Source organism: Rhinichthys klamathensis, unplaced genomic scaffold, assembly GCF_029890125.1.
Source record: "Rhinichthys klamathensis goyatoka isolate OS25496 unplaced genomic scaffold, OSU_Roscu_1.1 h1tg000477l_1, whole genome shotgun sequence".
In the NCBI taxonomy this organism is placed as follows: Eukaryota; Metazoa; Chordata; class Actinopteri; order Cypriniformes; family Leuciscidae; genus Rhinichthys; species Rhinichthys klamathensis.
In genome coordinates, this window is record NW_026606965.1 from 339,103 (window position 1) to 364,243 (window position 25,141).

At 39.0% G+C, this 25,141-nt stretch overlaps 5 protein-coding genes across 5 annotated transcripts; 2 read left to right on the forward strand and 3 right to left on the reverse strand.

The window, feature by feature from the left end:
* Nucleotides 1-5,924: 5,924 nt before the first annotated feature.
* On the reverse strand, nucleotides 5,925-6,886 carry LOC130072147 (claudin-3-like). Its single transcript, XM_056237104.1, has one exon. The coding sequence runs from the start codon at nucleotides 6,834-6,836 to the stop codon at nucleotides 6,192-6,194; it is 645 nt and encodes a 214-aa protein (XP_056093079.1). The 5' UTR covers nucleotides 6,837-6,886; the 3' UTR covers nucleotides 5,925-6,191.
* Nucleotides 6,887-9,735: 2,849 nt separating this feature from the next.
* Nucleotides 9,736-10,530, reverse strand: LOC130072114 (claudin-4-like). Its single transcript, XM_056237063.1, has 2 exons — nucleotides 9,842-10,530; nucleotides 9,736-9,760 (listed from the first exon to the last, which is right to left on the reverse strand). The coding sequence occupies exons 1-2, from the start codon at nucleotides 10,483-10,485 to the stop codon at nucleotides 9,736-9,738; spliced, it is 669 nt and encodes a 222-aa protein (XP_056093038.1). The 5' UTR covers nucleotides 10,486-10,530.
* A 3,229-nt stretch (nucleotides 10,531-13,759) lies between these two features.
* On the reverse strand, nucleotides 13,760-14,972 carry cldn3d (claudin 3d). The gene has a single exon (XM_056237082.1). The coding sequence runs from the start codon at nucleotides 14,629-14,631 to the stop codon at nucleotides 13,975-13,977; it is 657 nt and encodes a 218-aa protein (XP_056093057.1). The 5' UTR covers nucleotides 14,632-14,972; the 3' UTR covers nucleotides 13,760-13,974.
* Nucleotides 14,973-19,263: 4,291 nt separating this feature from the next.
* Nucleotides 19,264-20,127, forward strand: cldnb (claudin b). Its single transcript, XM_056237074.1, has one exon. It carries the CDS (start codon nucleotides 19,326-19,328, stop codon nucleotides 19,971-19,973), a length of 648 nt encoding a protein of 215 aa, XP_056093049.1. The 5' UTR covers nucleotides 19,264-19,325; the 3' UTR covers nucleotides 19,974-20,127.
* Nucleotides 20,128-22,043: 1,916 nt separating this feature from the next.
* LOC130072123 (claudin-4) lies at nucleotides 22,044-22,924 on the forward strand. Its single transcript, XM_056237073.1, has one exon. The coding sequence runs from the start codon at nucleotides 22,113-22,115 to the stop codon at nucleotides 22,767-22,769; it is 657 nt and encodes a 218-aa protein (XP_056093048.1). The 5' UTR covers nucleotides 22,044-22,112; the 3' UTR covers nucleotides 22,770-22,924.
* Nucleotides 22,925-25,141: the final 2,217 nt, after the last annotated feature.

The following is a 25,141-nucleotide window of genomic DNA, read 5'->3' on the forward strand; positions in this document are numbered from 1 at the left end:
TTCATGCATAAATGACAAAGTCCCTTTAGAGGATACATATTTTCCAGCCCGTTCTCATCCCAAGGCGTCATCTAACTGACGCTTTTGACCATGCGTCAACATCCGACGCACATGGCACCCTTTAGCGTCAATATGAGACGCTAACCCTACCCCAGACCTAAACCTACCCATAATGGAAGCCTCATGTAACTGACGCTAAAAACGGAAGCGTCATCTAAAGGCGTTAGATGACGCCCGAGGATGAGCGCCATACCTGACGCTAAAGGGTGCCATGTGCGTCGGATTTTGAAGCATGGTCAAAAGTGTGAATAAGATGACGCCTTGGGATGAGAATGCGTTGCATTTTCTGTGTAACTGGGACTATTGTTCAGTAGTGGCAGGCAGTATAATAGTCTTTTGTTTTAGTAGTAAATTTGATTGAAGACAGAGAAGGAAAGCTGTATCTTTTCCATAAAGTATTGATGATAGTGATGGCAGTGCATCAGAAATGAGGGCGTTGTAGTAAGAAAGGAAGAAGTTAAAGATCAAGGAGGATAGAAGCATTGAGTGAAGTGAGTGAAGGCATGCAAGTTTGGAAGACGTGATCCATACTACAACCAAAGATCAGATGCCATTGCCTATTGGCCGCATTACACTGACAAGCAGGGATGCTCCAAAAATGATGAACAGGTCAAAATCAAGTTATATGTGGAAAGTCTTGTTGAATTTCACTTGTGCTACAATCATTGATTTGGAATTCTAAGAAAGAAAGAATGTTTAAAATGTTTTTTTGAAACACTAAGACATGGTTTCACTACTTTCCAGGCAGCGAAGTTGCATCTATATTTGTGTCAAGTTTTGACATTTTCACATGCGAGTTCCAAATGAAACATAGCATATGATGAAATGGAATGTTAAAGCTTTTTAATGTTTTTTGAAAGACCTTTTCACTACTGTTCAGATAGTGAAAATGCATTTAAATGTGTGTGAAGTTTTAGACAATTTGCCAAAAATGATTTACCCTAATAGGACAAAGTCAGTTATAAATGACGGCACTTTAAAAAAAGGGGGAGGGGAAGGTGAAGAAAATGTCAGAAGTGAAATTTGCCCTCTGATTATCAGTTGGTTACTTTTTTTTATTTGGCAGTATAGATCCTTTTATGTCAAGAGTTACGTATCATTCCTACAAGAGTCTGTTGACTGAAAAGAATGAAAGAATATTGCTACACAGCCACTTCTCTGTGACCTTCTCCCAAGAGGGGAGGGAATCTTCAGTTCACATTCCTCAGAAAATCAACAAAGCAGGATGAGATAACGCTCCGGATACTAATGTAACCTCGGTTTCCTGAGATACAGGAACGAGCATCACGTCAGTCGCTGACGAGTATGTGGAAACTCTGAATACTGAATGCCTGATTGGTTCACGTCTGTGCACTTGCACAGACAAATGGCCTTTCAGTCCGCCAACTGCCTTTTTAAGTAGCACAAAACGGTAATTTAGTCAGATTTTCTTGACTTAACAGTAGTAGTGTCGACTCACGCATATGCAAAGTAGCACGGTAGAATACGCAATGCTCGTTCCTGTATCTCAGGGAAGCGAGGTTACATTAGTAACCAGAGCATTCCCTTTCAATACGGTTCACTTCATATTGCGTCACTTCACAGTGCACAATGGACAGGGCCTAGGAAGGGACCGTGTTGGGACAAGGCAACCCGGCCTCCTGGCCCCTCTGAGAAATCTGACAATCAGGTCATGTTTCCCAATCGATTGGCCACCTATATGGGCGCGGTACGCTGCAAAAGCTGGCGTTTATACTTTGAGCGTGGACGGAGTGTGTCCGCCCTCCAACAGCTCCTGAAGAAAGCCTCGATCTCTGAGACTAGGTCACCTTCTACCAGGCGCCTTTATATGCAGAAGTGGGCTGTTTTTTTTCGGGGATGTTGGGGATGCCAGATTGACCCTTTCGCTTGGGAAAGGAGGTCTCTTCTCAGAGGGATTGGCCAAGGTGCTGCAGACAGCAGCTGGACCATTTTTGGGAACCACGGCTGGTTCTGCCTGAGTGGTGCCACGAGTTGGAGCATCTGTCCTCCTTGATTCAGCTGATGACCTGAGCGAGTAGTGCTACCGGAGGGAAAGCATAAAGGCACAGAGGGGGCCACCTGTGGGCCAATACCTTTCCTCTGAAAAGAAAATCGGGCAGCGGGTGTTCTCTTCCGACGCGAAGAGATCCACTTCCGCCTGGCCGAAAATGCTACAAATCATGTGGACCGTCAAGAAGTGGAGTCTCCATTCCCCTGTGGCGGTCCGTTCTGGGACAGAATATCTGCTCCCATGTTCATGGAGCCCGGCACATATAAAGCTCGTACTGAGCGGAGATTGTCCTGTGCCCACAGGAGGAGCAGGCTGCTGCCATGTGGCCCAGTAGCTTCTGAAATGTCTTTAAAAGGAGGTTGCTCCCATTATGAATGTCATCACTAACTGCTGAATTTTCAGGGAGCGATCCGGCTAAGGTACAGGCCCGCATGTCAGACGAGTTGAGCACTGTCCCCAGGAACACAATACGTTGGCTGGGGGACAGCAGGCTTTTGCTCAAGTTGATTCTGATCCCCAGACTTTCTAGATGACTGCGGAGCATAGACCTGTGCGCACACGATTCCTGTTCCTCTTTCGATTGGGATAAGAGCAGACAATCGTCGAGGTAATTCAGGATGCAAACTCCAGTTAGTCTCAGTGGGGAGAGAGCAGCATCCACACATTTTGTGCGTGGAGCTAGAGACAGTCTGAATGGTAGGACTGTATATTGGTAAGCCACCCCCTCGAACACGAATCTCAAGAGCGATCTGTAATGGAGAGCTATCTGGATATGAAAGTATGCGTCCTTCAGATCCCCTGATAAAAAAACAATCAGCTGGGCAGATCAACGAGAGGATTTGTTTCAAAGTTATACTTCTGAATGGCCGTCTCAACAGAGTGCGGTTGAGAAATCTCAAGTCGAGGATGGGCCTCTGGGAGATGGAAGTTTTTTATTTGACTCGCTTTAAAAGCAGAAGGATGTCTGGGCGCGCATACCACTGGTGGGGAGGCGGACCCAGTACGGATAACAAACACAGCACCTCCAACACCTGGACTGGATAGGGGGTTGGGAGGTGAACACATGGTCGTTTGAGAGTGGTCAGGCCTTGGCGGGACTTGACCCCCTCCTCTTTGTGCCCAAAGATGAGGGGGTCTTGTCAGTCTCCTTGATCTCCAAGTTTAACCATAGGTGGCGCTTGAGCACCATTAAACAGCCCATTATACGGCTGATCGCCGAAGAAGAGAATACTGAAACACGAACACAAAACAGTGAAAACTTATGTACACAGAGATGATTGTTAACTAAACTAGGAACTAGAAACCATAGTAACAAACAAAAGAGAACATGACGTTGAAACTTAACTGTGAATACTTATTTAAAGCAGTGAATAATTAAAACAATAAGTACTTAAACAAAGGTTATTTTAATGTAGACAATTCTGTGCCACCAGAAGGTATTGAAAAGTTCAAGGTGAACTTGACAACTGTGACAAAAAATGTTCTCAGGGGAGTTGTTAGAAATTTGATCTCTTAAAGGAATAGTTCACCCAAAAATGAAAATTAGCCCTTGATTTGCGCACCCTGAAGCCATGACATTCTTCTTTCAGACGAATGTCCTGGCTCTTTCAAGTCTTATAATGGGTAAGAAAAAGATCCATATTTAAAACTTTATCGACTAAAATAACTAGCTTCCGGCAGACGGGCGTATACGCAAGTCGACTAACGTCAAAAGAGTAACACTTGACGATGTATCACATAGGAGGCCGTTTGCCGGAAGCTAGTTATTTTAGTCGATAAAGTTTTAAATATGGATCTTTTTCTTACACTAACTCTTTATTAACTCGCCCAGAGCCGTTTCAAACACTTTTATCATGGATGGATAGGGTTTAATGAACTTCCAAAAAAATATACCCATTGACTCCCATTATAAGGCTTGGAAGATCAAGGACATTTTTTAATATAACTCCGATTGTATTTGTCTGAAAGAAGAATGTCATATACACCTAGGATGGCTTCAGTGTGAGTACATCAATGGCTAATTTTCATTTTTGGGTGAACTATCCCTTTAATTTAACTAATAGGCCTATAATAGCAGAGCATACACCATATAGGCTAACTCTTTGTTCTAGTTAATCTCTTTGTTTGTCTTGTTTTCTTTGTCCTGAAATTGATCGTTAAAATGATCTCTCTAAATAATTTGTTCAGTAAAAAACACTTTTACCTAACTTTTAAACTCTTCCTCATTCTCTACACCAAAAAACAGCATTTATTTAATAGGCTACTTACTGTTGTTAACAATGGCTTTCTTAAATAAAAAAACGCACAATACTGTTTGCTGCACGTAAAAATGAATAATCATATATATGTTCTGTATATTTACACTAGATGAGAATTCAATTCAGGATTGAATTGCAAGGAAACTTTACAGCAAACACACCAGGTGAGTCATTTTCCTACGCGGAGTTCCCCTCCCCCCTCTAACAGGTGGAGAAGAAGGCGTATCCCTGAGAAGCATTGTCTCTATGGGAACAGCATTATAGAATGTTGGCTTGTGTTAATATCCCTTAGGGTTATGTGTTTGCAACTTACCATGGTTTCATGGCATGTTGCCTGACTTTGCAATATAATTCATAACCAAGAGTCTCTGTTTCAATCTATGTTTCAATCTAAGTCTCCCTTTTACCAAGAATAATGCAACTTGTGCTTAATGCGGTGTGTGGAATTTAATTTTTAATCCAAAGCTCCAAATCTAAAAGCTCAAACTTCCTTGATGTTTTGTTTGCTGCCCAATATGTATCAGCTAGATGGATCTAATCAACACTTAGAGCATTAACCCAGCAAACACAGAACGTTCCCCTAACGTTCCCGAATGGTCCCATGAGGTTATTTTTTTTGGGAACCAAACAAGAACGTTATAGGAACGTTCCATGTAGGTTATTTTTAGGTTCCATTTTTATAACGTAAGGAGAACGTTCCGGGAACGTTCCCCTAACCTTAAGGGAAAGTTCTAGGAACGTTCTGGGAACCAAAAACTGACGTTCCCAGAACGTTCCCAGAACCTAAATTGCTGGGAATTCTGTTTTTATTGCAGTTATGTTGAAATTACAATGGAATAAAAAAAACAGATGTACTGTACATATAGTAAACAAAACATTTTGTGCCTTATAAATGTACTTTTCAATCCCCATCCTACTTTCCCTTGCCATTTATTCAGACTGTTTTTTGTCGGATCTGTCAGCCACCACCAATGGCAAACAGTACAGCTTGCATAAGGTTTGTATGCTGAGTGGTCTCTCTCAGAACGTGTCTTCACATTACTGCCCCAATTGTAGAACAAAAGGCCAAACAGGTACAACCACTCCAACAGTCTTTTGTATGCTGTAACATTTGTTTTATTTACCAGCTGTTGTACTATTTCATATTTCCACAATCAATGTTGATAGTATAAAAGCAATACAACTGACAAATATTAGTCACAGTAATAAAATGGTTATGAAATGCATTCAATCTTTAATCTCTGTAGAAAATATAATAAAACAATTGTACATAATAAAACAATTGTACAAAAGAAAAACTTGATGTCCTCAAGAATAGACACAACTGAAGCCTAAAAGAAAAAAAAAATATATATATATATTCCGTTTCTGTGCCCAGTGGAATTTTCCTAAGCAAATACATGTAAAGAGCTAAAGTCTTCCTCTTCCTGTCTACATAGATTTGCGATAGACAAGCCATCAGATGAAAGAGCCGACCACTTTAATAAAAAATTTGCACAGCTCTACTTATTGAAGTTTCCTTACACAAAGCAAAGAATACATTTTGACACCAGTTATGCATTTAGGTATGACATGAAACAAAAAAGGACAACAGTTGAACAAAAAATGGGCACATTTAAACAACAGCAAATAAAATAATATCAAACAGGAAATGTATAAACACAAAAATCCCTAAAAAGTAAAGCTACAAAACCAGCCCTTAACACACACACACACACACACACCAGTCAGACGAAAAGCAAATATTGACAGCATCGTATGACCCTTCATTGCGGAGTCCTTTGAGAAGTATCTTCACCCTTTGTGTGAGATCTTCAAATCTTTCCTCTTTGTTTTTTTTTTCGCTACAAGAAACCAATGTTTTAAACATAGTCCTTCCTGTCATATCCACCATTAGTAGAGCGTGGAGCGGAGTAGCCCATTCTCGGTGGCTTGTAGTTCTTCTCCCGTGGAGGACAGGTGCAGCACAGCAATGCTCCTCCAATCAGTAACAGAACAGCAGCAGCAAACCCTATGTAGATGGATGCCCCGATCTCTCTTTGCTGAGCGGAGGGCAGTAACGGGTTGTAGAAATCACGAATGATTTGGTTTGCAACCCAAGCCGCTGGAATGAGCTCCAGGATGCCGGCAAGAATGAACAGGATGCCGGAGACGATCATGACTTTAGCCTTGACTGCTTCATCCTCGATACAATTGGTGCATTTGGCGCCCATGATGGAGATCATCACGCCCAGAATGGCCAAGATGATGGCGATGATCGACATGGCTCTGGACGCCTGCATGTCCTGCGACAGTGCTAGCATGGAGTCGTAGATCTTGCACTGCATCTGTCCGGTGCTCTGTACAACACAATTCATCCACAAACCTTCCCAGATGTTTTGTGCGGTGACGATGTTTGCGCCAACGAAGGCAGAGACACGCCACATAGGGAGAGCGCAAGCGACAATGCTAATGATCCAGCCGATAATGCCCAGGGCAATGCCCCCGATCTCCATTCCCATCGACATGATGCCTGTTAGGTGAACTTTTTTTTTACCTAGGAAAAGGAGAAATTGGTTAGTAATGAATTTCATACACACATAAAAGCAGTACTTTAGAAGTTTTAAAAAGGGTGGAAGATCATTTACCAAGTGCTGAGACGTCAATATAGATGTAAGCCTCCCAATGCTTCCTGTCTTTGTGTAGCCTGTGAAGGTGCTTTGAAGCCAAGCAGCCTTTATATTCCCAAAGAGACAGGTGCACTGGAGGAGGATCTTAGCTTGATGACATAGGTGGATGTAATACAGGTTTGTACACGTCACCTGCCTGCTATTGCCACTGCGGGGGAGATGAACAATGCGTTGTTTTTTTCTTTCGTTGGAAATCCAATTCCTACTTACTTTGTGCGAAGAGAAACAGGTTCAGTCAGGAAAAAGAACCTGGAAGCACAGGTCAATAATCAATGGGGTGGAAAAGAGGGATAATATTTCACACTGAATCCATTAGTGATGTCGCATTGGATCTCAAACTTTCTTAGGATTCACGATAGCATTGGTTAATGAATTTTATTGACTGACTTTATATTGGTCATTGGGATTTTAACAGAGAATAATCCATTGTAACTTGTTATTGTTGATTCTTTCTCCTCTTCTTAGTCTTCAGCATCATAAAACAGGGGGAAATGAGCTTTGGTGATGTAACTAAGCGGATATATTAGTGTCTGAATTATAAGATGTCTTTAAAGCTATTAGCATGCTGTGGAAACAACTCTCAAATGTTATTAGGAAATGATCTTTCATTTCAACTGAGGAGTGCTGTGATTAGCGGCAGTTGCATTAAAAAGCCTGCACGTTTGTCAGAAACATTGAAAATATGTCTTCCAAAAATTATAAACTATAAAAAGTTTAGGCCTCCCTTTCCCCCTTAGCCAAATTATGTCAACTAAGCGGTAATAGCAATAACACTGCTAAGTCTATGTATTTAATTATTTATTTATTGCAAATTATATGCTAAGTCATTCTGTAATTCTTAGAATGATTTGTATAATAAAAAAATATATATTTTAGTTAACATAACATTTTTGGTTACCTCATTCAAATGGTTTTTCGGACAAGAAAAAAATGTAGGGAGGACTTGATTTTGCCCATCGGGAATTAATTGGATCGTTGGACCATTGTGAGTGACAAGTGTTGGGGGTAATGCATTACAAGTAACATGAGTTACGTATATAACTAATAACGTAAATAACTAGTAAGTAACGCAATACCTTTAAATTTACAATAAAATATCTTTCCAAATAAGTAACGCAAGTTACTTGTTTTCCTATATATAGACTGACACCTTATCTGTTCCCATGTTGAGAGAAATTGGTAAGAGAGAGTGCAGAGGCGTTGTGCATAGTGTAAACATTGTAGTTTTAGACTAAATGTGAGCAATTTACTCGGCTCACTTGCACAAAAACAGATTTAGTATTTCTCAAAATAAAAATATTGAAATGCAAACTCAAATATTACGCAAACCTGCAATGATTAAATGTTAAATTATATGTATTTAATCTCACTTTATTAATCAATGTCTTTGCTGCTGACCTTCGATGATCCAATTCAGCCATAATAAGCAAAAATGACTTTATATAAACATCACGTGTGTTACATTTTTTGGTTTTTATATGCTGAAGTAAGTTTTAAACGTTCTTCTTCTGCATCCGATTCTTCTACAAGCAGAATGTAAAGGTTTGTTTGAGCTGCACCGTCTGTACAGGCGTGATTTTGCATTTCATTTCAGCTTTAGGCTTATTCATTTCACTTTTGATGTGAAAGGGCGTTTACATTTAAAAACAGAACTAAAAAAAAAACTTTTTTAATAAATTGTATTAAAAAACAAAGCAAGCCCAGCCCAGGTGAGAAAAAGTAACGTAACACATTACTTTCCATTAAAAGTAACTAAGTAACGTGATTACTTACTTTTTAGGGAGTAACACAATATTGTAACGCATAACTTTTTAAAGTAACTTTCCCCAACACTGGTGAGTGACAGGTTGTCCATCCCTTGTGCCAGTATACATAATAAATACTAAAAATGTTCCATAAAAAAGAATAAGAATTGTCCATTTTGATATCATGGTGACTTTAAAATTCTTATTTGTGTATTTATGAGGTCAATAATATTGACTGGACAAACACAGTATAGTGACTGGGGCGTGACGGTTTTAAAAACCTCTTGACTGAAAAATTTCTCCACATAAATACACTGTAACTGTTTAAATTGCTCAAAACCTACAATGGTTTAAACAAATGTAGTCTTTTCACCTCAGTTTACGTATATTCCATCGCTGCACGTCATTATTTTTTTAGACAAGTGAACATTTCTGTGACGTACAAGTACAAAGTGTAAGAAAATATAACGTTTATGAAGGGTTACTGAAACATTATAGCACCCCACTGTTTTACACTGTTACCATTCTAAACATCTTTCAACATTTCAATTAAAACGTTGCTTAAAAGATAGGGCCCTTACCCAGGGTTAAGCGCTCAGTGTGGAAATCTCTTAATAAATTATCAAACTCAACAAATGATAAAATATCTGAAATGAAGACATACAGGTTTAATATATTTGTGTTTTTAATAATAATCAGGAATTCAATTATAATTCAGTTATACTTATTCAAATATATAGTTATTCTAATTATTCAGTGATTAAACAGAACCGCAAACACGCAAATGTGCACAATATATTTAATCTGATGAAACTTTGGGAGGTGCCTGCACATAGTCTCATTGTTTCTCTGTTGTGTTGTCCAGTGGAACTTGAACTTAGGGCTTGAATCCAGTCTCGTGTTTGTGTCTCTCAAATCCACTTGTACTGTATTTTTTAACACGTACACATATAGAAAAAAAAGATGTGGCTGTTGTTCATTGCTAAAGAGTTTCAATGAATAAGAATGAGAACGCCACTGAAATAAACATTAAACACAACTAAACATTAACAGAGTAGATTACAATTTAAGCAAAGTATAAACATATTGGTACAACACAAGATTTTCCATTTAGTTTTCCTGTCATATCCACCATTAGTAGAGCGTGGAGCGGAGTGGACAATTCTCGGTGGGTTCTTCTCCCGTGGAGGACAGGTGCAGCACAGCAATGCTCCTCCAATCAGTAACAGAACAGCAGCAGCAAGCCCTATGTAGATGGATGCCCCGATCTCTCTTTGCTGATCGGCGGGCAGTAACGGGTTGTGGAAATCACGAATGATTAGGTTTGCAACCCAAGCCGCTGGAATGAGCTCCAGGATGCCGGCAAGAATGAACAGGATGCCGGAGACGATCATGACTGTAGCCTTGGCTGCTTCATCCTCGATACAATTGGTGCATTTGGCGCCCATGATGGAGATCATCACGCCCAGAATGGCCAAGATGATGGCGATGATCGACATGGCTCTGGACGCCTGCATGTCCTGCGACAGTGTTAGCATGGAGTCATAGATCTTGCACTGCATCTGTCCGGTGCTCTGTACAACACAATTCATCCACAAACCTTCCCAGATGTTTTGTGCGGTGACGATGTTTGCGCCAACGAAGGCAGAGACACGCCACATAGGGAGAGCGCAAGCGACAATGCTAATGATCCAGCCGATAATGCCCAGGGCAATGCCCCCGATCTCCATTCCCATCGACATGATGCCTGTTAGGTGAACTTTTTTTTTACCTAGGAAAAGGAGAAATTGGTTAGTAATGAATTTCATACACACATAAAAGCAGTACTTTAGAAGTTTTAAAAAGGGTGGAAGATCATTTACCAAGTGCTGAGACGTCAATATAGATGTAAGCCTCCCAATGCTTCCTGTCTTTGTGTAGCCTGTGAAGGTGCTTTGAAGCCAAGCAGCCTTTATATTCCCAAAGAGACAGGTGCACTGGAGGAGGATCTTAGCTTGATGACATAGGTGGATGTAATACAGGTTTGTACACGTCACCTGCCTGCTATTGCCACTGCGGGGGAGATGAACAATGCGTTGGTTTTTTCTTTCGTTGGAAATCCAATTCCTACTTACTTTGTGCGAAGAGAAACAGGCTCAGTCAGGAAAAAGAACCTGGAAGCACAGGTCAATAATCAATGGGGTGGAAAAGAGGGATAATATTTCACACTGAATCCATTAGTGATGTCGCATTGGATCTGAAACTTTCTTAGGATTCACGATAGCATTGGTTAATGAATTTTATTGACTGACTTTATATTGGTCATTGGGATTTTAACAGAGAATAATCCATTGTAACTTGTTATTGTTGATTCTTTCTCCTCTTCTTAGTCTCCAGCATCATAAAACAGGGGGAAATGAGCTTTGGTGATGTAACTAAGAGGCTATATTAGTGTCTGAATTATAAGATGTCTTTAAAGCTATTAGCATGCTGTGGAAACAACTCTCAAATGTTATTAGGAAATGATCTTTCATTTCAACTGAGGAGTGCTGTGATTAGCGGCAGTTGCATTAAAAAGCCTGCACGTTTGTCAGAAACATTGAAAATATGTCTTCCAAAAATGATAAACTATAAAAAGTTTAGGCCTCCCTTTCCCCCTTAGCCAGATTTTGTCAACTAAGCGGTAATAGCAATAACACTGCAAAGTATGTATTTAATTATTTATTTATTGCAAATTATATGCTAAGTCATTCTGTAATTCTTAGAATTGGCTTTTCTATGATTTGTATAATAAAAAAAATATTTTAGTTAACATAAAATTTTTGGTTACCTCATTCAAATGGTTTTTCGGACAAGAAAAAATGTAGGGAGGACTTGATTTTGCCCATCGGGAATTAATTGGATCGTTGGACCATTGTGAGTGACAAGTGTTGTGGGTAATGCATTACAAGTAACATGAGTTATGTAATCAGATTACTTTTTTCAAATAACTAGTAAGTAACGCAATACCTTTAAATTTACAATAAAATATCTTGCCAAATAAGTAACGCAATAAGTTACTTGTTTTCCTATATATAGACTGACACCTTATCTGTTCCTATGTTGAGAGAAATTGGGAGTAAGTGCAGAAGCGTTGTGCATAGTGTAAACATTGTAGTTTTAGACTAAATGTGATCAATTTACTCGGCTCACTTGCACAAAAACAGATTTAGTATTCCTCAAAATAAAAAATATTGAAATGCAAACTCAAATATTACGCAAACCTGCAATAATTAAATGCTAAATTACACAAATGTACTTTATGTATTTAATCTCACTTTATTAATCAATGTCTTTGCTGCTGACCTTCGATGATCCAATTCAGCCATAATAAGCAAAAATAACTTTATATAAACATCACGTGTGTTACATGTTTTGGTTTTTATATGCTGAAGTAAGTTTTAAACGTTCTTCTTCTGCATCCGATTCTTCTACAATCAGAATGTCAGCACAGCTGAAAGGTTTGTTTGAGCTGCACCGTCTGTACAGGCGTGATTTTGCATTTCATTTCAGCTTTAGGCTTATTCATTTCACTTTTGATGTGAAAGGGCGTTTACATTTAAAAACAGAACTAAAAAAAAAAACTTTTTTTAATAAATTGTATTAAAAAACAAAGCAAGCCCAGCCCAGGTGAGAAAAAGTAACGTAACACATTACTTTCCATTAAAAGTAACTAAGTAACGTGATTACTTACTTTTTAGGGAGTAACACAATATTGTAACGCATAACTTTTTAAAGTAACTTTCCCCAACACTGGTGAGTGACAGGTTGTCCATCCCTTGTGCCAGTATACATAATAAATACTAAAAATGTTCCATAAAAAAGAATAAGAATTGTCCATTTTGATATCATGGTGACTTTAAAATTCTTATTTGTGTATTTATGAGGTCAATTATATTGACTGGACAAATACAGTATAGTGACTGGGGCGTGACGGTTTTAAAAACCTCTTGACTGAAAAATTTCTCCACATAAATACACTGTAACTGTTTAAATTGCTCAAAACCAACAATGGTTTAAACAAATGTAGTCTTTTCACCTCAGTTTATGTATATTCCATCGCTGCACGTCATTATTTTTTTAGACAAGTGAACATTTCTGTGACGTACAAGTACAAAGTGTAAGAAAATATAACGTTTATGAAGGGTTACTGAAACATTATAGCACCCCACTGTTTTACACTGTTACCATTCTAACCATCTTTCAACATTTCAATTAAAACGTTGCTTAAAAGATAGGGCCCTTACCCAGGGTTAAGCGCTCAGTGTGGAAATCTCTTAATAAATGATCAAACTCAACAAATGATAAAATATCTGAAATGAAGACATACAGGTTTAATATATTTGTGTTTTTAATAATAATCAGGAATTCAATTATAATTCAGTTATACTTATTCAAATATATAGTTATTCTAATTATTCAGTGATTAAACAGAACCGCAAACACACAAATGTGCACAATATTTTTAATCTGATGAAACTTTGGGAGGTGCCTGCACATAGTCTCATTGTTTCTCTGTTGTGTTGTCCAGTGGAACTTGAACTTAGGGCTTGAATCCAGTCTCGTGTTTGTGTCTCTCAAATCCACTTTACTGTATTTTTTAACACGTACACATATAGAAACAAAAGATGTGGCTGTTGTTCATTGCTAAAGAGTTTCAATGAATAAGAATGAGAACGCCACTGAAATAAACATTAAACACAACTAAACATTAACAGAGTTGATTACAATTTAAGCAAAGTATAAACATATTGGTACAACACAAGATTTTCCATTTAGTTTTGAGTCATTAGTAGATAGTCCATTTTTATTATTTTAAGTGAAAGTATAAAAAATATTCATTCCCGAACAACTTTGTTAAAAGTGTAAAAACTGTCAAAGAAAATAAAGCAAAAATAGTAAATAAAAACACACAAGACTACAAAAATAAAACCACTGACTTTTTCCCTTTATGAAACAACTGACAATTTGATTTAAAACATACCAGATGATTTATACAACTTTGCTAAAATATGCTAAAATAGGCTAACAAATAAAATAAAATATGTTAACAAATTGTGGAGTGACAATGGACAATGAACAAAACAAAGGCATGTAGAAATGTTCACATGGGAGAAAAAGTAAACAAGATTTTGAGTTACCTCCAACCCATATGGTCACAATTATCTTTCTATGAAAGACTGACCGTAGAACTCAAAAGTCCTCAGAGGTCCTCAGACATAATCTCTCTTGTTGTAGGTGCTTGGAGCCACTGAGTGGTGGGCTGAGTACGCTATACGACTCTGTGGCGGGTACCTTGTCTCATCTTTAGGTGGGCAACTGCAGCACAGAATGGAGCCTCCGACCAGCAACAGAGCCGCCGCGGCCCAGCCAAGGTACAGCGAAGCCCCTATTTCCATCTTCTGTGCTTCTGGAACAACCGGGCTGTAGAACTCCAAAATAACGGTGTTTGCTGACCAGGACACGGGAATAAGCTGCATGACCGCAGCGGTTATGAAGGCGGCACCAGAGCTGATCATCACACGAGCTTTGGCCCCTTCATCCTCAATGCAGTTGGTGCACTTGGCCCCCACTATAGCGACAAAGAGCGCTAGGACACCCACGATGATGGCCACCACCACCAGAGCGCGGGCTGCCTGTAGGTCTGCAGGAAGAGCCAACATAGAGTCGTAGACTTTACACTGCATCTGTCCGGTACTCTGAACCACACAGCTCATCCAGATTCCCTCCCAGTACACCTGTGCTGTGACGATATTGGTGCCGATGAATGCCGTGACCCTCCACATGGGCAAAGCACAGCTCACAATGCTGAGAAGCCAGCCAAGAACCGAGAGCGTGACGCCTATTAACTCCAAACCAAAAGCTGCCATGTCTCCGCACTTTCTGCTTTCAAATTCGCTTGGATCTCTCTTGTGCTCTCTCTGTTCACTGAGGCTTTTACTTCGTCTGTAGAAGTCCTTGAGACAATTACATCAGGAATCTCCAAAATCACCAAAGGACCATTCAAGCATGGAGGTGGGTGTTGACACACTGAATCTCCTCTTCAAGGACGGCTGGAATGTTCTGTCCTGGTAGAAATTTCCCCCTTGTTCTGAGAAAAAGGGCTGAGTTACCTGGGTTCTGACATCAGATGATAAGGCGCGATCTTAGTATTGGTTAGCGCCCTCATAAAAAGGGGAGCTGCTCTCTGTGTAGCACTTAGACAATGTAGCCTCCGGTAAAAGTTTGTTTAAACCAAAGGTTGGGACTGTTTACCGATGTTAATAGATAACCCATCATAGATGTGTAAAAATTGCTCTTTAATGGACAATCATTGACAACACCAATGTAAACATCTTAGTTTAGGCCATTATGCATGCATACTGAAGTCTTAAAGAAGTAGTTCACTCAAAAATAGCCTATACATTATCTATAAAAATATAGATATATATCACAGTTTACACATCTCACAGTTGTTGTCCTAAAAGAGCCAAAATTCCATTTATATGTTTCTTAATATGTAAAGGCGTAAGAGCTACAAGGGATATGGAAAATGCCTGGAAACTTAAAATAAGCAGTATCTGTTCAATCTAATCAAATTAATATTTCTGTTATTGTTGATAAACTTACTCAATGAAATAAAATAGAGATTTATGCTGTCTCACTTCTTAAGCAGTAAGCAGTATACTTAAACATACTAACTACTGAATTCAAAGTCCTGGTATCAATCTAGGTCACCTGCGATTACAGGCCATAAAGTCTAGCCATAAAACATGTATGTATTTAGAGAATTTCAGATCTCCATTTCCTGGTTGAAAGTAAAGTATTACATTTAAGTGACATAACCCCCCCAAAAAAAGTAAGTGAAATTATAAGAAAATGATAGGCTACATTCATATGCGTAATTAAGTAAGTTAGACAATGCTGTTTTTAGGAGAAATTAAAGCGCAAGTTTCAGTTTAAAAAATGCAAAACTGCTGAGAGAGACCAGTAAAGTGATATTGTGGTAACCCATTATATTATGTCAGTATCTGTAGTAGCCTACAGTTCAAGCTTTGTTTACTTGGGAGAAAAAGACACGATTCTTCAGATGTGTACACACACTTATGAAAGCAGGAGTATGTGACAATGTTGGATATGAGAATACTCTTGTGAGTGACACTTGTGCTGCTAATTATCATTGTGTCATTTTTTCCACATCAAATTAATAATCAGAACTTTATTTACTCTACAGTACATAGCTATTAGTTTTATGTTGTATTAGTTTATACTCGTTTTTTTTATCTCTGATAAAGGATTTGTGTATTTACTAAACAACATTAACTAATTATGCATTCCTGATAAGACAGCAACATAAGAGAGAAGGGGTCGCCTGTTTAATACATCAGTAAAGCAGTTACACTGTTTACAGGGACAACACTTGCATTGCAGTGAATGTGCGTGGGAGATTTTGAGTGTAAATACATCACTGGCATCTGAGCCAGTAAGCGTTTGATTAATCCACCAAGTTGATAAATAATCTATTTGACACAAGTAACTTGATAAACATTTTACTGGACATTCAATAAAATGGCAATACGGTTCTCAAAGATAAAACCCAGAGAGCCTGAAGCTAAAGAAAGATATTGAAAAGTGTTGTAGCACAAAATCCCAAACCCATATAACATTTTATGTGAAGTAAAAAATAAAAGAGAAGAAGAAATAGTTATTGCCAAGTTTTTACAAGACAGACCGAAACCGGTCTGTGTTTGATAGGCGAGTATGACATCATCGGCAGTGTGTTGGCGTATACTTCCTCTCAGAGAACACTGATTAGGCTATATTTAAATGAGTTTCTGTGAGGCACGGCAGTGGTCATGATTAACGAGTTTCAGTGGGAAGATGTTGTTCTCTTAAATGGACAGAGGGGGAGTGGCCAGTGCTTCCTGTGGCACTCCATTGGCCACCACTTTTGACATTTTTGTATCCTAATTATTTCCTGAGTAGGCTATTATTTCTTTTTTTTTCTTTTTGGTTACAGGTTGAATTGCTTCTCTACATCCACGAACCAGCAAGTACTACAAAACATTTTCAACATTTCACAATGTTGCTTTTTAATTACTAACATTTAAGAAACATTCAAGAAAAACCTATTATTAAAATATAAACCAAAGTAAAACGTTACAGAGACTAACAGAAAAACTTTCTGAACACGAGTTGCCTCAGACATCACGTTATTTGTTTTATTGTAAGTTTTCCCCTTCCAGTTCCTGGTTGTTAAACAAGGACAGGTAAAAACCCGACCCTCATTGCGAGATTCGATTTGTGTAATAGAAAATGACTAGCCTAATAAATCAATAAACCGCGGAAAAGGTCCGTCAGATAGGCTGCGTCACTTCACTGTAGCTACTCGTCTGAAACTTCTTTCCAATGCAATATGTAGCCACTAGTCGGCATACATTTACCATACAAAACATCTGCCAAACACATGTAGCACATTAGGCATTCATTGTGACAATGAAATATTCAGTTGACTTATAAGTAGGCCTAGGCCTACAATTATTAAACTGTATAGGCTAAGTTTACTTTCTGAATTACTAACTTTTGAGTAGCCTAGTCTATCACAAGTGTTTTTAAATGTAATGTAGGCCTACATCGTTTTATGTTGCTTATATTTATGTTGCAAATATAATTAACACACATCAGTTGAAATGGTTGAGCATTCTATGGTGAGTGAGTCTATAAAAGAGTTCAAGGCTTATAGCTTTCTCAGAACCAATCCCATGTGAAACAGTCCCAACGAAGTTATTTTTTCTGAATGTGATATTTGAAACAGGGGAAGATTTAAACACTCAAGGAAAACAAACACAAACACACACACACACACACCCTTTGCCTGACATCACATTAACGTTAGGCTACTGTCAATTTTCCGTTAAGATATGTTTTTGTTCCTTTCAAATATTTGTTGTTCACAGTGCAACGCCATCTGTGATTCTTGCTATAGAGCCGCGTTTATAATCTTCAAGTGTAGCTAGCCTATAAATAGCCTATATAAATTTGATCTTTTATTATTCCTCTGTTATTGTCAGTTAAACCGACTTGTTGCTGCAACGATCTGAGCTGTTCAGTCTTGCCCAAGCAAATTGTCAACATTCACCTGTTCTCCGGCAGAAACCAGTTTGGCCAGTTCCAGGTGGGTAGCCTACAGGTGCATTTGGGCGGCTCCTCCCCTACAGCGTCAGCGAACTCTTGAGAAATACTTGCCATGGGAATTGCGTGCTGAGTAAGAAACTTTGTAAATATAGCATATTTGTTACATGTCATGTGTCATATCCAGAAGCAAAAAGTTTTACTTGAGATATCTTTGACCTGAACGGAGTGCGATGAGATAATGGTCAGTGATCCACAAGCTACGGAAAAAATTCCTAAAATCTCCACGTCTGCTCTATTGTGTCATATGAAACCAGCCGCCACTTTCTTGATATTTGTTGACCTAGGGAGAGCAAACTAACTTAAACAGAGAAATATTATCAAGGTCCTTACTGTGTTTTCCTAGAACAAAAACCCACACAAATAATATTTGTTGAAGTTGTAAATAATACAAAGATTGTTTAACTATGTTTTACAAGAAAATAGGCTATTTAGTATTTCTTCAAAATGTCATGTTTAATCCAATGTGTTGCTTGCCGTTTCTTTGTAATCAGTGAAAATAGTTGAAAAGTATAGGCTAAATCCTACACCAATTTTAATTCAGTATATTTATCTTAATTGTAAAATATTATATATATATATATATATATATATATATATATGCCTACATACACCCACTCAGTATATGTTTAAGAATAAAAATACAATAAAAACATAATAAAAATAATTTATTGTATTCACTATCTAAATATATTTCTATTTTATGTAATTCAATATTTTAATTTAAAAAAGAGATAAATGAAATAAATATGTAATAAATATAATATTTTTATAATTAAAATAATAAATAATAATATAATCATTGATGTAATTTTGAAATTTAATTTATTAATACGTTTTATATTAGTTTATATTAATTTACATTTATTTATATTAGTTTATTTAGTGACGAGTTTCGACTGCCAGCATTTTTATTATCATCACATAACATTTTCCAGTATATTGTTTATGTGTGTGTGTGTGTTTCTGGAAAAATGATAATCTTATCACTTCCTGTCAGGTGCACTTCCTGTCTTTTGGTCCCTTAATTCTATCCAAAAAGGCATTTTTTTTCTTACGTGTGCAGTACACATGTTCTTGATATATTTCACAGACCCCTCCATAGATTTTATTACATAGGCTATATATTTTTAAATTTTGAAGTGTAAACAAAAGAGTAAACCATATAAGGTGCTGTGTCCGCAATGAAAAAAATGTCAAGGGAATGACTCATTCAAGTCTAGGTTCAGTTGGATCCCATGCAGTAACCACAAAACCAGCAGAGCAGGTAATTCGTTAAAGTCCCGCCTCCAACACAGGCTCTTTAAAGCATCAGCACACACCCTCTGAGGCATACACCTGTAAGCAGTGCGAAGAGAGCCTCCTCAAAACAAAAAAAAGAGAGACAAAGGTCATGGTGTCTGCTGGGCTTCAGTTACTGGGCATCGCCCTGGCCATCATAGGATGGGTCGGTGTCATTTTGGTCTGCGCTCTTCCCATGTGGAAAGTTACAGCTTTCATTGGGAATAACATCGTCACGGCACAGATATCATGGGAGGGAATCTGGATGAGCTGCGTCGTGCAAAGCACCGGACAGATGCAGTGTAAAGTCTACGACTCCATGCTGGCCCTCAGCTCAGACCTTCAGGCCGCCCGCGCTCTCACCATCATTGCAGTCGTGATTGGGATCCTGGGCATCATGCTGGCGATGGCTGGTGGCAAATGCACCAATTGCATTGAGGACGAGAGCTCCAAAACCAAGGTCGGTATCACTGCCGGTGTGATTTTCATCATTGCTGGGGTGCTGTGTCTGGTCCCGGTGTGCTGGACGACCCACGTCATCATCCGGGACTTCTACAACCCCTTGATTTACGAAGCACAAAAGAGAGAGCTGGGAGCAGCGCTTTACATCGGCTGGGGGGCCGCCGCCCTGTTGATCATCGGGGGAGCTTTGCTCTGCTGCAACTGCCCACCAAAAGAGGAAACAGGAAAATACACCGCCAAATATAATGCTACCCCTCGCTCTGAAGCCTCTGCACCCTCTGGCAAAAACTTTGTGTAAATGATCTACTCTAAAATGGACTCTACAGTGCCTATAATGTTTACAATCTTGGTTTGTCCAGGATGTAGCGGCTCAAAAAGAGTTTGCAGCAGGTATCATGAGGACTTGAAAAGCAGTCAATGAAACGCTGATGCTACAAGTTTTCTAAATTTTTATATATTCAACACAAAGACAACGAGGACAATGAGGAACCACATCTTTAAAAAAAAAATCTGCAGTTAAAGGAGGCTAATCTGAAAATATGTCTCAAGTATGATCAAATTTTCCTCTCTAACTGTTACTGTGGTCATGTGTCATGTGTTCTTTTTTTTTTCTTTTTTTTTTTAAATGTATTTTCATTTTTGCAAGTATTTTTCAACATTTATGATTTTGTAAATATTACTGTTTTGTACTGCAAAAAGCATTTTTTTTTTCCTGATATAAACGTCTGGCCAAATGAAAAAAATAAAAAATGTTTGTATCACACTAGTCTTTTGGACTATTTGTCAGCTGTATTAAATGCATTTGCATGGGTGTTGACATAGGTGTCATATTACAGCCCTCCATTATGTGTCACCTACCCTGTGGAACTTAGATTTCAAAAGAGTCCCAGTGTACAAAACATTCTCAAAGGGAGTTGACAAAAGAAAAAGAAAAAAAACCAGAACAGGTGTGGTTTTTCAGGTCCACGAATTCGACAAGACTGAACAGGATCTAAGGTTTGGCTTGTGTTTACTCAGAGCATAGTAATTATAACCAATTTGTTTTTTGTTTTTCAACAAAACAAATTTAATTGTGAAAGTCTATATCAACCTGGGGTGTGCATTTAGAATTTGTGGGAGCAAACACTATCTATCTATCTATCTATCTATCTATCTATCTATCTATCTATCTATCTATCTATCTATCTATCTATCTATCTATCTATCTATCTATCTATCTATCTATCTATCTATCTATCTATCTATCTATCTATCTACAAATAATTGAACAAACTGAGGGCTATAAATACACAAGAGGCAAACGAGGGAACTAAATGAACAACGGATTAACTTAATTAGTGATTAATGGCACCCAAGAGGGTATTAAATAGGGCATTATTTGAGGGGAAAGCCATTTGTAGTGGTGTCCGAAACCATAGTGGACGTTATTGAGTGTACTCCTTCAATCCCACAATGCACCGCAATAACGAGTCTACAACCGATGTACGCTCAACGGCTAGAGAATACCCATGATGCACTGTGAGAGTCGCACGTCGAACGAATAATGCCACTGAATCATTTGTTGTGGCAAAAATTCATCTCAAACAAACATCACTGCGTAAGAGACACTCAGAGTCAAATTATATAAAATAGAAGTATTTATTCTTGCAAGAATAGGAGCAGTCTAATACACAGTTGTTACCCTGTGCAGAAGAGTGACACACCCCCAGACAGACTGAACTAGCTTTTATCTTAGTTTCAAGGCCTTCTTCCCCCCAGAGCCTTCCTCCCAGTAGTTTTCCATAGACGTCACTAGTTGGCCCACTAAGCTCCCCTGGACCAAAATGGCCTTCTGACATCTAGGTCAGAGGTCCTTGTTCGTCTGTTCTCTGGAGTGTCTCCCTCTTCTGCCTCCCCAGGTACATAAACAGAATCTTCTCTCAGTACAAGTGAGAGACACACATGTGACATTCTTTGAATCATCTATATTTTACTAAAGATCAATGAATATCATTAAAATTGCCACTACACATTCATCCATTAATTTTTTCAAACCACTGGTCCAATGTGGCTTATCATAAATTAAATTCCTATAAATTCCTTTTTACTTGATTATTAAAGTTCAAGATAAATCTTTTAATTTTCAACATACACATCTCTTTTTAATTTTGCCCAACCCTGATACAAACAACAAAAAAACAAAATAAGAATAAAATCTTATTTACCACACAAAACCCATAATAATGTGAAGCTATTTCACCAGTATACTTTTTTAGTGCTTTGTTTAATTCATCTGGACTGTCAAGGGGTTTCTCAAGTTGTCTAGCTCTTCATACAACTCACACAATAGTCAAAGAATATCAAATGTCCGGTTTTCTTTTTATGCAAGAACTCCGCCCAAAGTTTGCTGCTAAAACCCTGACAAATAAAACTTCTCAGACGCTTTGCGCAACCATCCATGACCAGTGACCTGTGTCCGGCAACAATGGCATCTCAAGGCATCCAGATCCTGGGCATCATGCTTGCCATGATAGGCTGGTTGGGGACCATCATCACCTGTGGCATGCCAATGTGGAGGGTCACAGCCTTTGTTGGAGCGAACATCGTCACGGCACAAATCATCTGGGAGGGTTTGTGGATGAGCTGTGTCGTGCAGAGCACCGGACAGATGCAGTGTAAGGTCTACGACTCCATGTTGGCTCTATCACAAGACCTGCAGGCTTCCAGAGTCATGGTTATCATCTCCATCATGGTGGGCGTCTTTGGATTCCTGATGGCTGTGGTTGGAGGAAAGTGCACCAACTGCTTGGAGGACGAAACAGCCAAAGCCAGAGCGTGCATCGTTTCAGGGGTGGTTTTAATTATCGCTGGCTTTCTCCTCCTGATACCTGTGTGCTGGTCTGCACACACTCTTATCAGGGACTTCTACAACCCTTTAGTAACAGCAGGCCAGCGGCGGGAGCTTGGAGCCGGTCTCTACATAGGCTGGGGATCTGGAGGCCTCTTGTTGCTGGGTGGTGGGCTTCTTTGTTGGAACTGCCCGTCCAATGACAGAAGGCCCTACACGGCATACACTCATGCAAGATCTGTGACCCCAGCAATGGATTACGTGTGAGAAAACAAGCATAACTTGAAGATATATGGCAAGTAGGCTACTGTGCAAAATGACTCATTGCACACGTCACGTAAATTGCAACTTTGTCACTTGTTAAATGCTTGAAAATAACTGAACGAAAGGTGATGAATATGAGTTTACAATGTTCATTTACAATAAAAATGTCATCAAAATAAAATTGTGTTTGTGTGTGATTGACCATGAAATATACACTCACCGGCCACTTTATTAGGTACACCTGTCCAACTGCTCGTTAACACTTAATTTCTAAGCAGCCAATCACATGGCGGCAACTCAGTGCATTTAGGCATGTAGACATGGTCAAGACAATCTCCTGCAGTTCAAACCGAGCATCAGTATGGGGAAGAAAGTTGATTTGAGTGACTTTGAACGTGGCATGATTGTTGGTGCCAGAAGGGCTGGTCTGAGTATTTCAGAAACTGCTAATCTACTGGGATTTTCACGCACAACCATCTCTAGGGTTTACAGAGAATGGTCCGAAAAAGAAAAAACATCCAGTGAGCGGCAGTTCTGTGGGCGGAAATGCCTTGTTGATGCCAGAGGTCAGAGGAGAATGGCCAGACTGGTTCGAGCTGATAGAAGGGCAACAGTGACTGAAATAACCACTCGTTACAACCGAGGTATGCAGCAAAGCATTTGTGAAGCCACAACACGCACAACCTTGAGGCGGATGGGCTACAACAGCAGAAGACTCCACCGGGTACCACTCATCTCCACTACAAATAGGAAAAAGAGGCTACAATTTGCAAGAGCTCACCAAAATTGAACAGTTGAAGACTGGAAAAATGTTGCCTGGTCTGATGAGTCTCGATTTCTGTTGAGACATTCAGATGTTAGAGTCAGAATTTGGCGTAAACAGAATGAGAACATGGAACCATCATGCCTTGTTACCACTGTGCAGGCTGGTGGTGGTGGTGTAATGGTGTGGGGGATGTTTTCCTGGCACACTTTAGGCCCCTTAGTGCCAATTGGGCATCGTTTAAATGCCACGGCCTACCTGAGCATTGTTTCTGACCATGTCCATCCCTTTATGGCCACCATGTACCCATCCTCTGATGGCTACTTCCACCATGTCACAAAGCTCTAATCATTTCAAATTGGTTTCTTGAACATGACAATGAGTTCACTGTACTAAAATGGCCTCCACAGTCACCAGATCTCAACCCAATAGAGCATCTTTGGGATGTGGTGGAACGGGAGATTCGCATCATGGATATGCAGCCGACAAATCTGCGGCAACTGTGTGATGCCATCATGTCAATATGGACCAAAGTCCCTGAGGAATGCTTCCAGCACCTTGTTGAATCTATGCCACGAAGAATTGAGGCAGTTCTGAAGGCAAAAGGGGGTCCAACCCGTTACTAGCATGGGGTACCTAATAAAGTGGCCGGTGAGTGTAGATGTTAGCCCTGACCATTTTTTTTTACACACATGCACGCAAACACTGAGTGAACACTCCTCTGTTGACCATTTCACAGCTGCTGATTTTTCCCCATGCATGCACACACAAAGTATAAGTTATTTTTGTTGTCAAGGAGAAACACTTTGCACTCCAACTACTGCACAATATTAAACAAGCTCAATCATTAATAACAGAGCCTTGCTACAAACGTTTTAAACAAGCATATCAGAACTCGGACCAGGAATTATACCACACAAGAAATATGACAAATAAGTGTTGTTTTTGTGGGTCAACGACAAGTAAGGATGTCTGAGATGATAAAAAAAGGATATTTAAAAAAAAAAAATCTCCATTTGGACATGACCGTATTCATGTTGGTTACATTTTTATTATTTAATGTTTGATAACACTTTTAGCCTAAGTGGTGTAACCATCAAGTAAAACATATTACTTTTCTTGCACATAAAATACATGCCTTTATGTAAGTTTTTATTATTAAGTTAATTGATTAATTTGACCGAAATATAAATGTCAAAATAGGCAATATATTTATAAAAAAATAAAATAAATGAATGACCTTTACACACATCCCGTCATGCAAGGTCTAAATAGGTTCCACTTTTTTAAATGCCACATACACCATTTTTAATATTGCTTATATATATACACTCACCGGCCACTTTATTAGGTACCCCATGCTAGTAACGGGTTGGACCCCCTTTTGCCTTCAGAACTGCCTCAATTCTTCGTGGCATAGATTCAACAAGGTGCTGGAAGCATTCCTCAGGGAGTTTGGTCCATATTGACATGATGGCATCACACAGTTGCCGCAGATTTGTCGGCTGCACATCCATGATGCGAATCTCCCGTTCCACCACATCCCAAAGATGCTCTATTGGGTTGAGATCTGGTGACTGTGGAGGCCATTTTAGTACAGTGAACTCATTGT

What these genes read in the sequence shown, in the direction of transcription:
- LOC130072147 (XM_056237104.1), bottom strand. Translation starts at nt 6,836, where the DNA reads ATGTCGATGGGAATGGAGATCGGGGGCATTGCCCTGGGCATTATCGGC.
- LOC130072114 (XM_056237063.1), bottom strand. Translation starts at nt 10,485, where the DNA reads ATGTCGATGGGAATGGAGATCGGGGGCATTGCCCTGGGCATTATCGGC. An exon ending in AAAACTAAATGGAAAATCTT is followed by an intron (nt 9,761 to 9,841) that starts GTGTTGTACCAA and finishes TGTTTATTTCAG; the next exon opens with TGGCGTTCTCATTCTTATTC.
- cldn3d (XM_056237082.1), bottom strand. Translation starts at nt 14,631, where the DNA reads ATGGCAGCTTTTGGTTTGGAGTTAATAGGCGTCACGCTCTCGGTTCTT.
- cldnb (XM_056237074.1), top strand. Translation starts at nt 19,326, where the DNA reads ATGGTGTCTGCTGGGCTTCAGTTACTGGGCATCGCCCTGGCCATCATA.
- LOC130072123 (XM_056237073.1), top strand. Translation starts at nt 22,113, where the DNA reads ATGACCAGTGACCTGTGTCCGGCAACAATGGCATCTCAAGGCATCCAG.